At 43.5% G+C, this 14227-nt stretch overlaps 1 protein-coding gene across 1 annotated transcript in view; it reads left to right on the top strand.

The window, feature by feature from the left end:
• TRAM2 (translocation associated membrane protein 2) overlaps nt 1–14227 on the top strand; it is a 47387-nt gene that overhangs the window by 29328 nt on the left and 3832 nt on the right. The window contains exons 7-10 of the mRNA XM_075341240.1: nt 10949–11019; nt 11204–11308; nt 12582–12725; nt 12876–13045. Coding sequence (XP_075197355.1) covers nt 10949–11019; nt 11204–11308; nt 12582–12725; nt 12876–13045 — 490 coding nt within the window. The remainder of the gene's footprint in view (nt 1–10948; nt 11020–11203; nt 11309–12581; nt 12726–12875; nt 13046–14227) is intronic.

Raw genomic sequence — 14227 nt, 5'->3', positions numbered from 1 at the left:
TAGTCCCACGGCTACAGGCCAGGCCGCTCGTGGTGAGCGCTGGGCGGATAATGATATCATGTGGCAGGATGTGGACTTCACCACTGTCGCTTCGTCTGTTTATGCCGCCATTACGTGTAATGTACATGTTGTAGAGTCCGTCCGGCATCAAAACTAGGTAGATTCCGAATTATCAAAAGTTGCAGATTATCGGACTGATGTAGAAAAGTGGATCACTGACTCACAAGCTCTCCTGACATACTCTGTGCTGCTGGGACCTGCCCCTTCCTCTGTGTATCAGTGTGCCCTACTATAAGATCAGTGCTCTCCTCTCCTGAAATACTCTGTGCTGCTGGGACCTGCCCCTTCCTCTGTATCAGTGTGACTTCCTATAAGATCAGCGCTCTCCTCTCCTGAAATACTCTGTGCTGCTGGGACCTGCCCCTTCCTCTATGTATCAGTGTGACCTCCTATAAGATCAGCGCTCTCCTCTCCTGAAATACTCTGTGCTGCTGGGACCTGCCCCTTCCTCTATGTATCAGTGTGACCTCCTATAAGATCAGCGCTCTCCTCTCCTGAAATACTCTGTGCTGCTGGGACCTGCCCCTTCCTCTATGTATCTGTGTGACCTATAAGATCAGAACTCTCCTCTCCTGAAATACTCTGTGCTGCTAAGAACCCTTCACCTTCCACATCATGCTATATGTAGCCTCATATATCCCCCCTGAGTGGGCAGGTCACCATCCGCTGCTGTATTTCACCTCCTGTTAATACCGCCCTGTACTCTCTTCTCGTTTCCGTCTCTCTTTTTATATCATGAGACTCTGTGAGATGTGACTGACTGTTTCCATCCCGCAGGAACGGAACAGGTTGTGCTGCTATAATGCCAGCAAAATGATATTGTGTGTAATCCTGCCATATACTACATATATAATAGTGCCACAACTAGAGTTGAGCGCGGTTCGTGGTTCGTGGTTCTCCAGTTCTAGGCTCGAGTGATTTTTGGGCTGTTCGAGATCGAACTAGAACTCGAGCTTTTTGCTAAAAGCTCGATAGTTCTAGATACGTTCGAGAACGGTTCTAGCAGCAAAAAGCAGGGCTTTTTACAGCTAAAGTGAGCAGGAGCCATCGCTGGCAGCCTGCCACAAGCTGGTAACCAAGATAAACATCGGGTATCCAAGCAAAGCGCTTTGGTTAGTAACCCGATGTTTATCTTAGTTACGTGCAGGAAGCCCACACTTTCCCGCTCAGCTCGCTCCACCCCCTCCTGCCCGCGGCATGTACACATACATACACATACACAAACACACACACACACACATCGACCGCCCGCCCGCCCGCTCGCTCGCTCCCTCGGCTTACCTGCGGTGATGAAGTCCCGCCATCCCGACCTCAGCGCTGTCACTGTCCTCCATGGCCGCCGCTTGTCACATCACCTATCGCTTCCGACCCGAGACTGACACTGGCGGTGACGTCACGGACCTCTCGCGATACTTGATGTGAAGGCGCCGGTCATTGACCTCAGTGACAGGGGCTGTCAGTGTGCTGGAGATCAGCGCAGGTAATGTACCTCACTGACAGCAGCACTTGTCACCCCCCTGCAGTGACCTGGGCTGACCCATTGATGTTAGCTCAGGTCACTGCACTGCTCTCCCAGCCAATGGGGAACATCCTGCTCTTCATTGACTGGGACAGTGTGCATCGTCATGGCAACCCCTTGGATTACACCAGACCTGGATTTGTTTTTCAATCTAATAAATTGGTTAAAGAGGGAATGTTTTGGGGAGTGTTTTTTCAAATAAAAATGTGTTTGTCGTGTATTTTTTTTTTATTACTGACTGGGTTGGTGATGTCGGGTATCTGATAGACGCCTGACCTCACCAACCCCAGGGCTTGATGCCAGGTGACATTACACATCTGGTATTAACCCCAAATATTACCCCGTTTGCCACCGCACCAGGGCGCGGGATGAGCTGGGGCGAAGCACCAGGATTGGCGCATCTAATGGATGCGCCACTTCTGGGGCGGCTGCGGCCTGCTATTTTTAGGCTGGGGAGATTCCAATAACCATGGACCTCCCTAGTCTGAGAATATCAGGCCCCAGCTGTCTGCTTTACCTTGGCTGGTGATCCAATTTTGGGGGACCCCTACGTGTTTTTTTTTTTTTAATTATTTATTTAATTTAAAATAACAGCGTGGGGTGCCCTCAGTTTTGGATTACCAGCCAAGGTGAGGTTGCCAGCTGTGGTCTGCAGGCTGCAGCCGTCTGCTTTACCCTAGCTGGCTACAAAACTAGGGGGAACCCTATGTCATTTTTTTTTCATTTTTTTGGCTAAATACAAAGCTAAGCACCCCTTAGTGCCACATGAAAGGTACCAAAGGGTGTTCCACTTTTTCTCCATTTTTTTCTCCACTTTCTCTCCACTTTTTCTCCACTTTTTCTCCATTTTTTTCTCCACTTATTCTCCACTTTTTCTCCTCTTATTCTCCACTTTTTCTCCACTTTTTCTCCACTTTTTCTCCTCTTATTCTCCTCTTATTCTCCACTTTTTCTCCACTTTTTCTCCATTTTTTTCTCCACTTTCTCCACTTTTTCTCCACTTTTTTCTCCACTTTTTCTCCTCTTATGCTCCACTTTTTCTCCTCTTAATCTCCACTTTTTCTCCACTTTTTCTCCACTTTTTCTCCACTTTTTCTCCACTTTTTCTCCACTTTTTTCTCCACTTTTTTCTCCACCTTTTTCTCCACCTTTTTCTCCTCTTTTTCTCCACTTTTTCTCCACTTTTTCTCCACTTTTTCTCCACTTTTTCTCCACTTTTTCTCCACTTTTTCTCCACTTTTTCTCCACTTTTTCTCCACTTTTTTCTCCACTTTTTTCTCCACTTTTTCTCCACTTTTTCTCCACTTTTTCTCCACTTTTTCTCCACTTTTTCTCCACTTTTTCTCCACTTTTTCTCCACTTTTTCTCCACTTTTTCTCCACTTTTTCTCCACTTTTTCTCCTCTTAATCTCCACTTTTTCTCCACTTTTTCTCCACTTTTTCTCCACTTTTTCTCCACTTTTTCTCCACTTTTTCTCCACTTTTTCTCCACTTTTTCTCCATTTTTTTCTCCACTTATTCTCCACTTATTCTCCACTTTTTCTCCACTTATTCTCCACTTATTCTCCACTTTTTCTCCTCTTATTCTCCACTTTTTCTCCACTTTTTCTCCACTTTTTCTCCACTTTTTCTCCACTTTTTCTCCACTTTTTCTCCACTTTTTCTCCACTTTTTTCTCCACTTTTTCTCCACTTTTTCTCCTCTTATGCTCCACTTTTTCTCCACTTTTTCTCCACTTTTTCTCCACTTTTTCTCCACTTTTTCTCCACTTTTTCTCCTCTTAATCTCCACTTTTTCTCCTCTTATGCTCCACTTTTTCTCCACTTTTTCTCCACTTTTTCTCCACTTTTTCTCCACTTTTTCTCCACTTTTTCTCCACTTTTTCTCCACTTTTTCTCCACTTTTTCTCCACTTTTTCTCCACTTTTTCTCCACTTTTTCTCCACTTTTTCTCCACTTTTTCTCCACTTTTTCTCCACTTTTTCTCCTCTTATGCTCCACTTTTTCTCCACTTTTTCTCCTCTTAATCTCCACTTTTTCTCCTCTTATGCTCCACTTTTTCTCCTCTTATGCTCCACTTTTTCTCCACTTTTTCTCCACTTTTTCTCCACTTTTTCTCCACTTTTTCTCCACTTTTTCTCCACTTTTTCTCCTCTTATTATCCACTTTTTCTCCACTTTTTCTCCATTTTTTTCTCCACTTTCTCCACTTTTTTCTCCACTTTTTTCTCCACTTTTTCTCCTCTTATGCTCCACTTTTTCTCCACTTTTTCTCCACTTTTTCTCCACTTTTTCTCCACTTTTTCTCCACTTTTTCTCCACTTTTTCTCCACTTTTTCTCCACTTTTTCTCCACTTTTTCTCCACTTTTTCCCCACTTTTTCTCCTCTTATGCTCCACTTTTTCTCCACTTTTTCTCCACTTTTTCTCCACTTTTTCTCCACTTTTTCTCCACTTTTTCTCCACTTTTTCTCCACTTTTTCTCCACTTTTTCTCCACTTTTTCTCCACTTTTTCTCCACTTTTTCTCCTCTTATGCTCCACTTTTGCTCCACTTTTTCTCCACTTTTTCTCCACTTTTTCTCCACTTTTTCTCCACTTTTTCTCCACTTTTTCTCCACTTTTTCTCCACTTTTTCTCCACTTTTTCTCCACTTTTTCTCCACTTTTTCTCCACTTTTTCTCCACTTTTTCTCCACTTTTTCTCCACTTTTTCTCCACTTTTTCTCCACTTTTTCTCCACTTTTTCTCCACTTTTTCTCCACTTTTTCTCCACTTTTTCTCCACTTTTTCTCCACTTTTTCTCCTCTTATGCTCCACTTTTTCTCCACTTTTTCTCCTCTTAATCTCCACTTTTTCTCCTCTTATGCTCCACTTTTTCTCCACTTTTTCTCCACTTTTTCTCCACTTTTTCTCCTCTTATGCTCCACTTTTTCTCCACTTTTTCTCCACTTTTTCTCCACTTTTTCTCCTCTTATGCTCCACTTTTTCTCCACTTTTTCTCCACTTTTTCTCCTCTTATGCTCCACTTTTTCTCCACTTTTTCTCCTCTTATGCTCCACTTTTTCTCCACTTTTTCTCCACTTTTTCTCCACTTTTTCTCCACTTTTTCTCCTCTTATGCTCCACTTTTTCTCCACTTTTTCTCCTCTTAATCTCCACTTTTTCTCCTCTTATGCTCCACTTTTTCTCCACTTTTTCTCCTCTTATGCTCCACTTTTTCTCCACTTTTTCTCCTCTTATGCTCCACTTTTTCTCCACTTTTTCTCCACTTTTTTCTCCACTTTTTCTCCTCTTATGCTCCACTTTTTCTCCACTTTTTCTCCACTTTTTCTCCACTTTTTCTCCACTTTTTCTCCACTTTTTCTCCACTTTTTCTCCTCTTATGCTCCACTTTTTCTCCACTTTTTCTCCTCTTAATCTCCACTTTTTCTCCTCTTATGCTCCACTTTTTCTCCACTTTTTCTCCTCTTATGCTCCACTTTTTCTCCACTTTTTCTCCACTTTTTTCTCCACTTTTTCTCCTCTTATGCTCCACTTTTTCTCCACTTTTTCTCCACTTTTTCTCCACTTTTTCTCCACTTTTTCTCCACTTATGCTCCACTTTTTCTCCACTTTTTTCTCCACTTTTTTCTCCACTTTTTTCTCCACTTATTCTCTACTTTTTCTATGGTCGGTCTACCCATTAGCTCTGCCATGCATACTGTAGCTCTACACCTACTGCACATGTTACTTTATGATTGACATCTCTTTCGTACCAGAGCTGTCTAAGTCTACTCTGACCCCATATTTGTCATTACTATATTGTCCTTGTACTGTATTATGACATTTGTATCATGTGTTTCATTTCTTGCTGTGTTGCAATTTTTTTGCTGCATCCCAATTGTACCTCTACATTGTTCGAGTTTATGTTATTGTTCTCTCACTCTTATGTGATACTGATTATTGTCATTTTTCATGATTACATGCAGATAAGTCCAATCTGACGAAGGCTCAGGCCGAAACGTCATTTGTAACTTGTTTTGGACAAAAACATATATGCTTATGAAAATTTTTTTTTCTTAATAAGGACCAATAAAGAGTGATTTTGCATTACTATCCGTTGTGACTTACTGACTTAGTCTGGGAGATATAGAGTGCCGAGGTTACTCACTAATTTTATCTATTATTACCTCTGAGCACCTATATACCAGTGAGCAGAGCTTCCTCTACAGTAGTTCTCCTGATTAGGCATGCCCTTACCTCATGAGCAGGGCATTGCAGCTTTGGTAGCAACCATTACGACATGGACTCTGCTGCTGTGGACCCGGGGAGAGTGAGTGCAGATTCATTGCACCCACACTCCTCACATGAAGGGTCCGCACTCCTAGAAAATGGGGGATACGTTCCCTGAGTGTCTCCCCCCATATTCTAGACGGTCCAGAGTCGTCGTGGGACCCCTTTATTTTTTTTCTTACAATAAATTGGTGAAAGAGGAAATGTTTTGGGGACTGTTTTTTCAAATAAATTTCTTTTGTCGATTTTTTTTTTGTTTTTGTTAGTACTGACAGTTTATGATGTTGGGTATCTAATAGACGCCATGACATCACAAACTGCTGGGCTTGATCTCAGGTGACTTTACAGCTAGTATCAACCCGATTTATTACCCCGTTTGCCACTGCACCAGGGCACGGGATGAGCTGGGGTGAAGCGCCAGGATTGGCGCATCTAGTGGATGCGCCACGTCTGGGGTGCCTGCGGCCTGCTATTTTTAGGCTGTGAAGGCCCAATAACTATGGACCTTCCCACCCTGAGAATACCAGACCACAGCTGTCCGCTTTACCTTGGCTGGTGATCCAATTTGGGGGGTCCCCTACTTTTATTGTGTAATTATTAATATTTATAAAATAATTATAAAAAAGAGCCTGAGGGGACCTCCACATTGGATCCCCAACCACGGTAAAGCTGCCAGCTGTGGTTTTCAGGCTACAGCCGTCTGCTTTACCCTAGCTGGCTATCAAAAATGGGGGGACCCAACGTAATTTTTTTTTTTAACTATTTTTTAAATAGAAAAAATTAATGGGCTTCCCTGTATTTTGATTGCCAACCAAGGTAACGGCAGGCAGATGGGGGTGGCAACCCATAGCTGTCTGCTTTATCTGCGCTGAGAATCAAAAATACCGCGGAGCGCTACGTCATTTTTTTAAAGATTTATTTTTACAGCACTGTGATGTCCAGCAATCAAAATACAGGGAAGCCCATTTTATTTTTAGTTATTTAAATAAATAATTAAAAAAAAATATATGTTAGCTCCCACTGCATTTTTTGTATTGCTAGCTAAGGGTAATCCAAGCAGCTACTGGCTGCTAACCCCCACTGCTTGGTGTTACCTTCACTGGCAATGGAAAATCCAGGGAAGCATTTTTTTTTTTTTTTGCCAAAAAGCTACAAAAAAAGGACGTGAGCTTCGCCATATTTTTGTATGCTAGCCAGGTATAGCAGGCAGGTGCTGGAAGAGTTGGATACAGCGCCAGAAGATGGCGCTTCTATGAAAATGCCATTTTCTGAGGTGGCTGCAGACTGCAATTCGCAGCAGTGGGGCCCAGAAAGCTCAGGCCAACCGGTGGTGCGGATTCCAATCCCAGCTGCCTAGTTGTACCTGGCTGGACACAAAAATGGGGCAAAGCCTACGTCATTTGTTTTCTAATTATTTCATGAAATTCATGAAATAATAAAAAAAGGGCTTCCCTTTATTTTTGGTTCCCAGCCGGGTACAAATAGGCAACTGGGGGTTGGGGGCAGCCGTACCTGCCTGCTGTACCTGGCTAGCATACAAAAATATGGCGAAGCCACATAATTTTTTCAGGGGGCAATAAACTTCTGCATACAGTCCTGGATGGAGTATGCTGAGCCTTGTAGTTCTGCAGCTGCTGTCTGTCTGTATGGAGAAGAGCAGACAGCAGCTGCAGAACTACAAGGCTCAGCATACTCCATCCAGGACTGTATGCAGAAGTTTTTTGCCCACCAAAAAAATGACGTGGGCTTCGCCATATTTTTGTATGCTAGCCAGGTACAGCTGGCAGCCACGGGCTGCCTCCAACCCCCAGTTGCCTATTTGTACCCGGCTGGGAACCAAAAATATAGGGAAGCCCGTTTTTTTTAATTATTTCACTTATTTCATGAAATAATTAAAAAACAAATGACGTGGGCTTCGCCCTATTTTTGTGTCCAGCCGGGTACAACTAGGCAGCTGGGGATTGGAATCCGCAGCACAGGTTAGCCCGAGGTTTGTGGGCGCCTCTGCTGCGGATTTCAGTCCGCAGCCGTCCCAGAAAATGGCGCTCTCATAGAAGCGCCATCATCTGGCGCTGTATCCAACTCTTCCAACAGCCCTGGAGCCGGGTGGCTTGTTGGGTAATCATGAGTTAATACTGGCTTTGTTTTACTAGCCAGTATTAAGCCAGAGATTCTTAATGTCAGGCACGTTTGACCCGGCCATTAAGAATCTCCAATAAAGGGTTAAAAAAAGACACCACACAGAGAAAAAATACTTTAATAGAAATAAATACACAGACACATTAGAGACTCCATCTTTATTACCCCCTGTCAGCCCTCCACGATCCTGCTCTTCTGTCTTCTTTCTTTCTAGTGTAGTAGTAGTGACGATTGTAGTGAGGGGCATCACTTGGGGCTGGGGAACCTCCATCCTAACTACAATGCTCACTACAATCGGGAAGCAGCGTGCAGCCTTCACTCCGTGAGTGATCACTGCTGGCTGCTAGCGGTAACGCTGACAGACGCGTTACCATAGCAACGGTGCTCCCGGAGCCGCGGTTAGCGGTGACGTCACCGCTAACTGCGTTGCTATGGCAACGGTGATCTCCGTTAATGACCGGCTGTGTCAGCCGGTCCCTAACGGAACGGGGAGTCGACCGTGTGCTAGAGCATGTCGCCGGTACACGGCGATACACATATGTGCACCGTGTACCGGAGAGATGCACTCGCAGGTCCTACATGACGTGTCATAGTCATGTGACTAGTCTGTAGCCAATGAGATAATAGCCACGTGACTGGTCACATGGCTATTTTGACGTCACGATAGGTCCTGCTTCTCTGCTGGCAGTGCAGGTCACCGGGAGGATTCAGCGATCATCGGATGGAATAGCGGCAGGAGACAGAGTGCAGAAGGGATCGCGAGCACCGGTAAGTGTTATGGCAATGTTTATTAACTGTTTGTGTACATTTATAATGCATTTTTATGTGTTTGTGATTGCCTCCCATTATAGCCTATACGTTCGAGTTCGGTTCGTCGAACGTTCGACGAACCGAACTCGAACGGGACCCCCGTTCGGCGAACCGGCCTCGAGCCGAACCGGGACCGGTTCGCTCATCTCTAGCCACAACCTCTGAGAACAGTATCATCTGATAAAGAATGCAGCCATATAGTGCATATGTAAAATGTAATAGTGTTACACCGTGAACTCTGTGAGAATGTAGCCGTGCTGTGCCTACATATTTTTACACGATGAATTAATGAGGATAGATGTTGTATATAACAGCTACTTTAGTTATATGGATAAATAATACTGCCATATATAATAGTGCTATACAGTAAATGCCTGAAAATTCTATCATATGGATAAATGCCGCCATACAGTGAATTCCTGATAATAGTAGATGGTAAATAATACCGCCATATAGTGCATATATAAAATGGTACCATACAGTAAACGCCTGAAAATAGTATCATATTGATAAATTCTGCCATACAGTAAACTCCTGAGAATAGTAGATGGTAAATAATGCCACCATATAGTGCATATATAATAGTCTTGTACAGTAAACGCCTGAAAATAGTATCATATTGATAAATTCTGCCATACAGTAAACTCCTGAGAATAGCAGATGGTAAATAAAACCGCCATATGGTGTGCCATACAATTTTCAGGCATTTACTGTATCATAAGGATAATGCCGCCGTACAGTGAACTCTTGAGAATAGTATATGGTAAGTAATACAGCCATTCAGTGCATATATAATAGTGCCATACAGTAAACACCTGAGAATTGTATCATATGGATAAATGCAGCCATATAGTATACTCCTGAGAATAGTATATGGATAAATAATACCACCATATAGTGCATATATAATAGTGCCATACAGTAAACACCTGAAAATTAAATATATGGATAAATACCGCAATGTAGTGAACACCTGAGAATAGTATATGGTAAATAAAACCGCCATATGGTGTGCCATACAATTTTCAGGCATTTACAATTTTCAGGCATTTACTGTATTGTGGATAATGCCGCCGTACAGTGAACTCCTAAGAATAGTATATGGTAAGTAATACAGCCATTCAGTGCATATACTGTATAATAGTACCATACAGTAAACGCCTGAAAATTGTATCATATGGACAAATGCTGCCATACAGTGTACTCCTGAGAATAGTATATGGAAAGTAATACAGCCATTCAGTGCATATATAATAATGCATCACAGTAATTAATGAGAATAGATGTGTAAACAGCCACTTTAGTGAGTAAATAACACCGGCATACATAATACTGCCACACTGTGAACTCTATGTATTCACAGCATAGCTGTATGCGCAATGTTAGTCATATGCAGAATACTACCATAGTGAGAATAGATTTCATATTTAACAGCAACTTTAGTCATATGAAAATAATATAGCCATATAGTACGTGCATAAGTGAAGTAGTAAGAATTGTATCATATGGCTAAATAATACATCCATATACTGCCACACTGTGAACTCCTGCTAGAATGCAGCCATGCTGTGCATACATAGTATTTCTACATGATGAATTAATGAGGATAGATGTTGTGTGTGTATATAATATCCACATTAGTTATGGATAAATATTACCGCCATATACTGCCTATATAATAGTGCTAGACCGTAAACTCCTGAGAATAGTGTCCTATACATAAATAGCACCATACAGTGCATACATAATGCCTCACATTGCTGTACAATAGCTAAATAATACGGCTAAACAGATCTGGCACCATGATTTTAGTTTGCGAAAAATCTACAAGGGAAACCTTTTCGAGCACCCGGTTAAAACTGAGCCCAATGGTCCCAGGACGTGATCGCTCCTCGTATAGTGCAGGTCTTAAGATAGTCAGATGAGACGGTGTACTTGCCTATATGGACAGGTCACTGCCTCCTGCAAGGGTAACGCACTCCTCCTCCTCGATGGGTCTCCCATCAGAATGCCAGAGTATAGGAGTGTGATTGAGATTGTGAGCTCCTCGGGGGCGGGACTCTGTAGGGCTGTGATATCTCATTCGCTGTATATGACAGTAGATCTTGTAGCTCTATAAATTAACTTTTTTTTTTTTTTTTTTTTTTCCAGGAGGAAATTCCTCGGCAGCTCCAGTACATTGTACTGTATTTACTTCATATAGGAGGCGCCTATTTACTCAAGTGAGTGGTCCTCCATCCATTGCATTGGCTCACCAAAAACTCAAAAGTAGCAAATTCACAGTGCGGCCTCCTCTCATTACACCGCCAGTTAACCTCAGCGATTTTTTTTTTTCTTTTTTTTTTTTTTTTTTAATTTATTTTTTTAATTTTATTTATTTTTTTTTTTTTTCCTTTCTCTCCACAGTTTGACCCGTCTGGGGTTGATTCTGCTGTTACTACAGTCGGTGGCAGAGTTCCTCTTCCATATTGCGCGGCTCTTCTACTTTACTGATGAAAACAATCAAAAGCTGTAAGTGTTGTAGTCTGCGGAGCGTTACCTGACCTTTTATGTTACGGCCGTGTTACCCTCTTACCCTTCCTTGTGAGAAAAAAGACCTCCATTCATGTTTTGCCTCGGACGTGCACAGACCATGATCTGAGCAGAACCTCATGGTATAAAAACATTGTACATGTGTAGACCTGCTGTGATCTGAGGAGTGTATACAAATGTATTGAGTCTAGAAAATGCTCTGTGAGCTAATTGCATCAGCTGCACATAACTCTCTGCTAGATTGTTAGTGTATCAGTTTGGTGTATGGACTGTTTAGCTCACAGAGCATTATCCAGATACAGGAGTCTGGTCTCTTTATCTCACAGAGCGTTATCTGGAGTCTGGTTTGTTCAGTTCACAGAGCATTATCTGGAGTCTGGGCTGTTTTTAGCTTGCAGAGCGTTAGCTGGAGTCTGGGATGTTTTAGCTCGCAGAGCATTATCTGTAGTCTGGGCTGTTTTAGCTTGCAGAGCGTTAGCTGGAGTCTGGGATGTTTTAGCTCGCAGAGCATTATCTGTAGTCTGGGTTGTTTTAGCTCGCAGAGCATTAGCTGGAGTCTGGGCTGTTTAGCTCGCAGAGCGTTAGCTGGAGTCTGGGTTGTTTTAGCTCGCAGAGCATTAGCTGGAGTCTGGCCTGTTTAGCTCTCACAGAGCATTCTGAAGTCTGGGCCGTTTATCTCACAGAGCATTATCTAGATTGTGGAGTGTGGGCCATTAAGCTCGCAGAGCATTATCTGGAGTCTGGCCTGTTTAGCTCACAAAGCATTATCTAGATTGTGGAGTCTGGGCTATTAAGCTCGCAGAGCATTACCTTGAATATGGCCTGTTTACCTCGCAGAGCATTATCTGATGTCTGGCCTGTTTAGCTCGCAGAGCATTATCTGGAGTCTGGGTTGTTTAGCTCGCAGAGCATTGTCTGGAGTCTGGCCTGTTTAGCTCACAGAGTATTATCTAGATTGGCGAGTCTTGGCTGTTTAGCTTGCAGAGCATTATCTGGAGTCTGGGTTGTTTCGCTCGCAGAGCATTATCTGGAGTCTGGGTTGTTTCGCTCGCAGAGCATTATCTGGAGTCTGGGCTGTTTCGCTCACAGAGCATTATCTGGAGTCTGGGCTGTTTCGCTCACAGAGCGTTATCTTGAGTCTGGGCCATTTTGCTCAGAGCAATGTTAAATCGCAGACCAAATTTGCCCTCCTGTATTCATTATTTAGCAATAAGCTTGTCTTCAGGTGATCCCTTGTCCGTTCTCTCTGCAGTTTTAATGCCTGGGCGGTGGTGTTTGTAGTCACCCGGCTGTTTACGTTAACCCTTTCTGTCCTGACGATCGGGTTCGGACTTGCGAGAGCTGAGATCCACACCTTCAATCCGGACAAAGGCAACTTCAATACGTTACTTTTCAGGTACGTTGGACCATGCACGTAGTCCTGTGCAGTAATTGGTAAGAAAACCGGGTAGCCTCTGACTACTCAGTTGGCCAGCTTTTAGACTTTTCTGGCCCGGTGTCTTGAGATGTTCTGGAACTTTTGGGTTTGTTTTTTTTTTTTTTGCAGGATGATTGTGTTGCTTTTGATGTGCGTGTCACAGACCTGGATGATGTGGCGATTCATCCATTTCCAGTTGCGTCGTTGGCGGGAATGCTGTAAAGAACAAGCTGCTAAGAAGAGGCTTCCCCTACCTGTGATGGCCAAGCAACAGGTCAAGATACTTAAAAGGGATTCAGGTAAGAGACCGGGGCTACAAAAACCCAACCGTGAGACTGGAGAGGTTGTCCACTTGTACGGCAGAAACTCACTGACCCACGGTGGTTGGTCTTCGTGAGATCATTGGTGGCCCACATGACTCCTCATCACTCATGGTCTTCTCCACCAGAGTAAAACTGGTCGAAACCCTTTGGATTGGGCTGATTGTTCCCAATCCCATTTTAACAGGTAATTCAAAGACCAGCCCCAGAAGAAGTGGTAACCGTACCCTACACCCACTTTGTCAGAACAGGAGCCGCCTCTGCAGAGCAGTTATGTATTTAGGCTCCTAGATGGAGGAACAAAACTCCCGTAAAAGTGTGGTAGAGGGTAGACCAAGTTGGGCAACCATTGTGACATACTGCACCCTCAGGGGTACGTAAGGTCCGCTTGGCACAGTGTTACACTGACACACTGTCCACGCGGGCACAGGGAGGGAGACAGAGGGTCCACGCAACCTCTGACGCAACACCCCACTTGCTCACAACCCTGACAGGCCGACAGAGACCCTTTTCACTAGTCTTAGTGGAACAGGGCTCTGCCTTCCCGGTAGTCTGCCACCAGTTCCTCATTAAACATAGGCCTGGTCCATTAGCAGGACTATATTGGGCCAAAAACCAGTCCAGGTAGCATGTAATACTAAACCAAGAGCACAGACATGGGATTCGTGAATCTAGATAAAAGAACAACCCAGGATTAAATTACATATTTAATCACCTAACCAACCTCCAGCATACCTATGATAAGACTGGACATGGGATGTACCTACAAGTTCAAGAGAATTGTAAAATGGCAGTTTTCCTCATATCTCCACCTCTGAGTGTCCCATGTGGAAGATATTACCATCATGTTTCCTATTATGATTTTATCTGTCCATAGCTAGGAAACATGATGTGTGTATTGTCTTCCAGTGGCACTGTCCTGAGGCCGAAAATATACCTGCCTTATTTATGGGCGCCACGTAGACCCCAATTTAATAATTTTTACACAGGTGCCGGTCCGTCTCTTCAGTTACCCTTTGAAGCTCCTCTGAAACTAGCAATCGCCCGCCCACTTCACTAGCTGAACTCCGTTCGTCACCAGGGGTCTTGCTCTAGTCAGGGGGCTTCTTCCATTCTGTGATTAACTTTGTCACCTATTATTTGTTCCAGGATCTTGGTATT

The sequence above is a fragment of the Anomaloglossus baeobatrachus genome, chromosome 3 (genome assembly GCF_048569485.1).
Source record: "Anomaloglossus baeobatrachus isolate aAnoBae1 chromosome 3, aAnoBae1.hap1, whole genome shotgun sequence".
Classification (NCBI taxonomy): domain Eukaryota; kingdom Metazoa; phylum Chordata; class Amphibia; order Anura; family Aromobatidae; genus Anomaloglossus; species Anomaloglossus baeobatrachus.
Note: the sequence above shows the minus strand (reverse complement) of the source record. Positions and strands in the feature narration are given on the sequence as shown.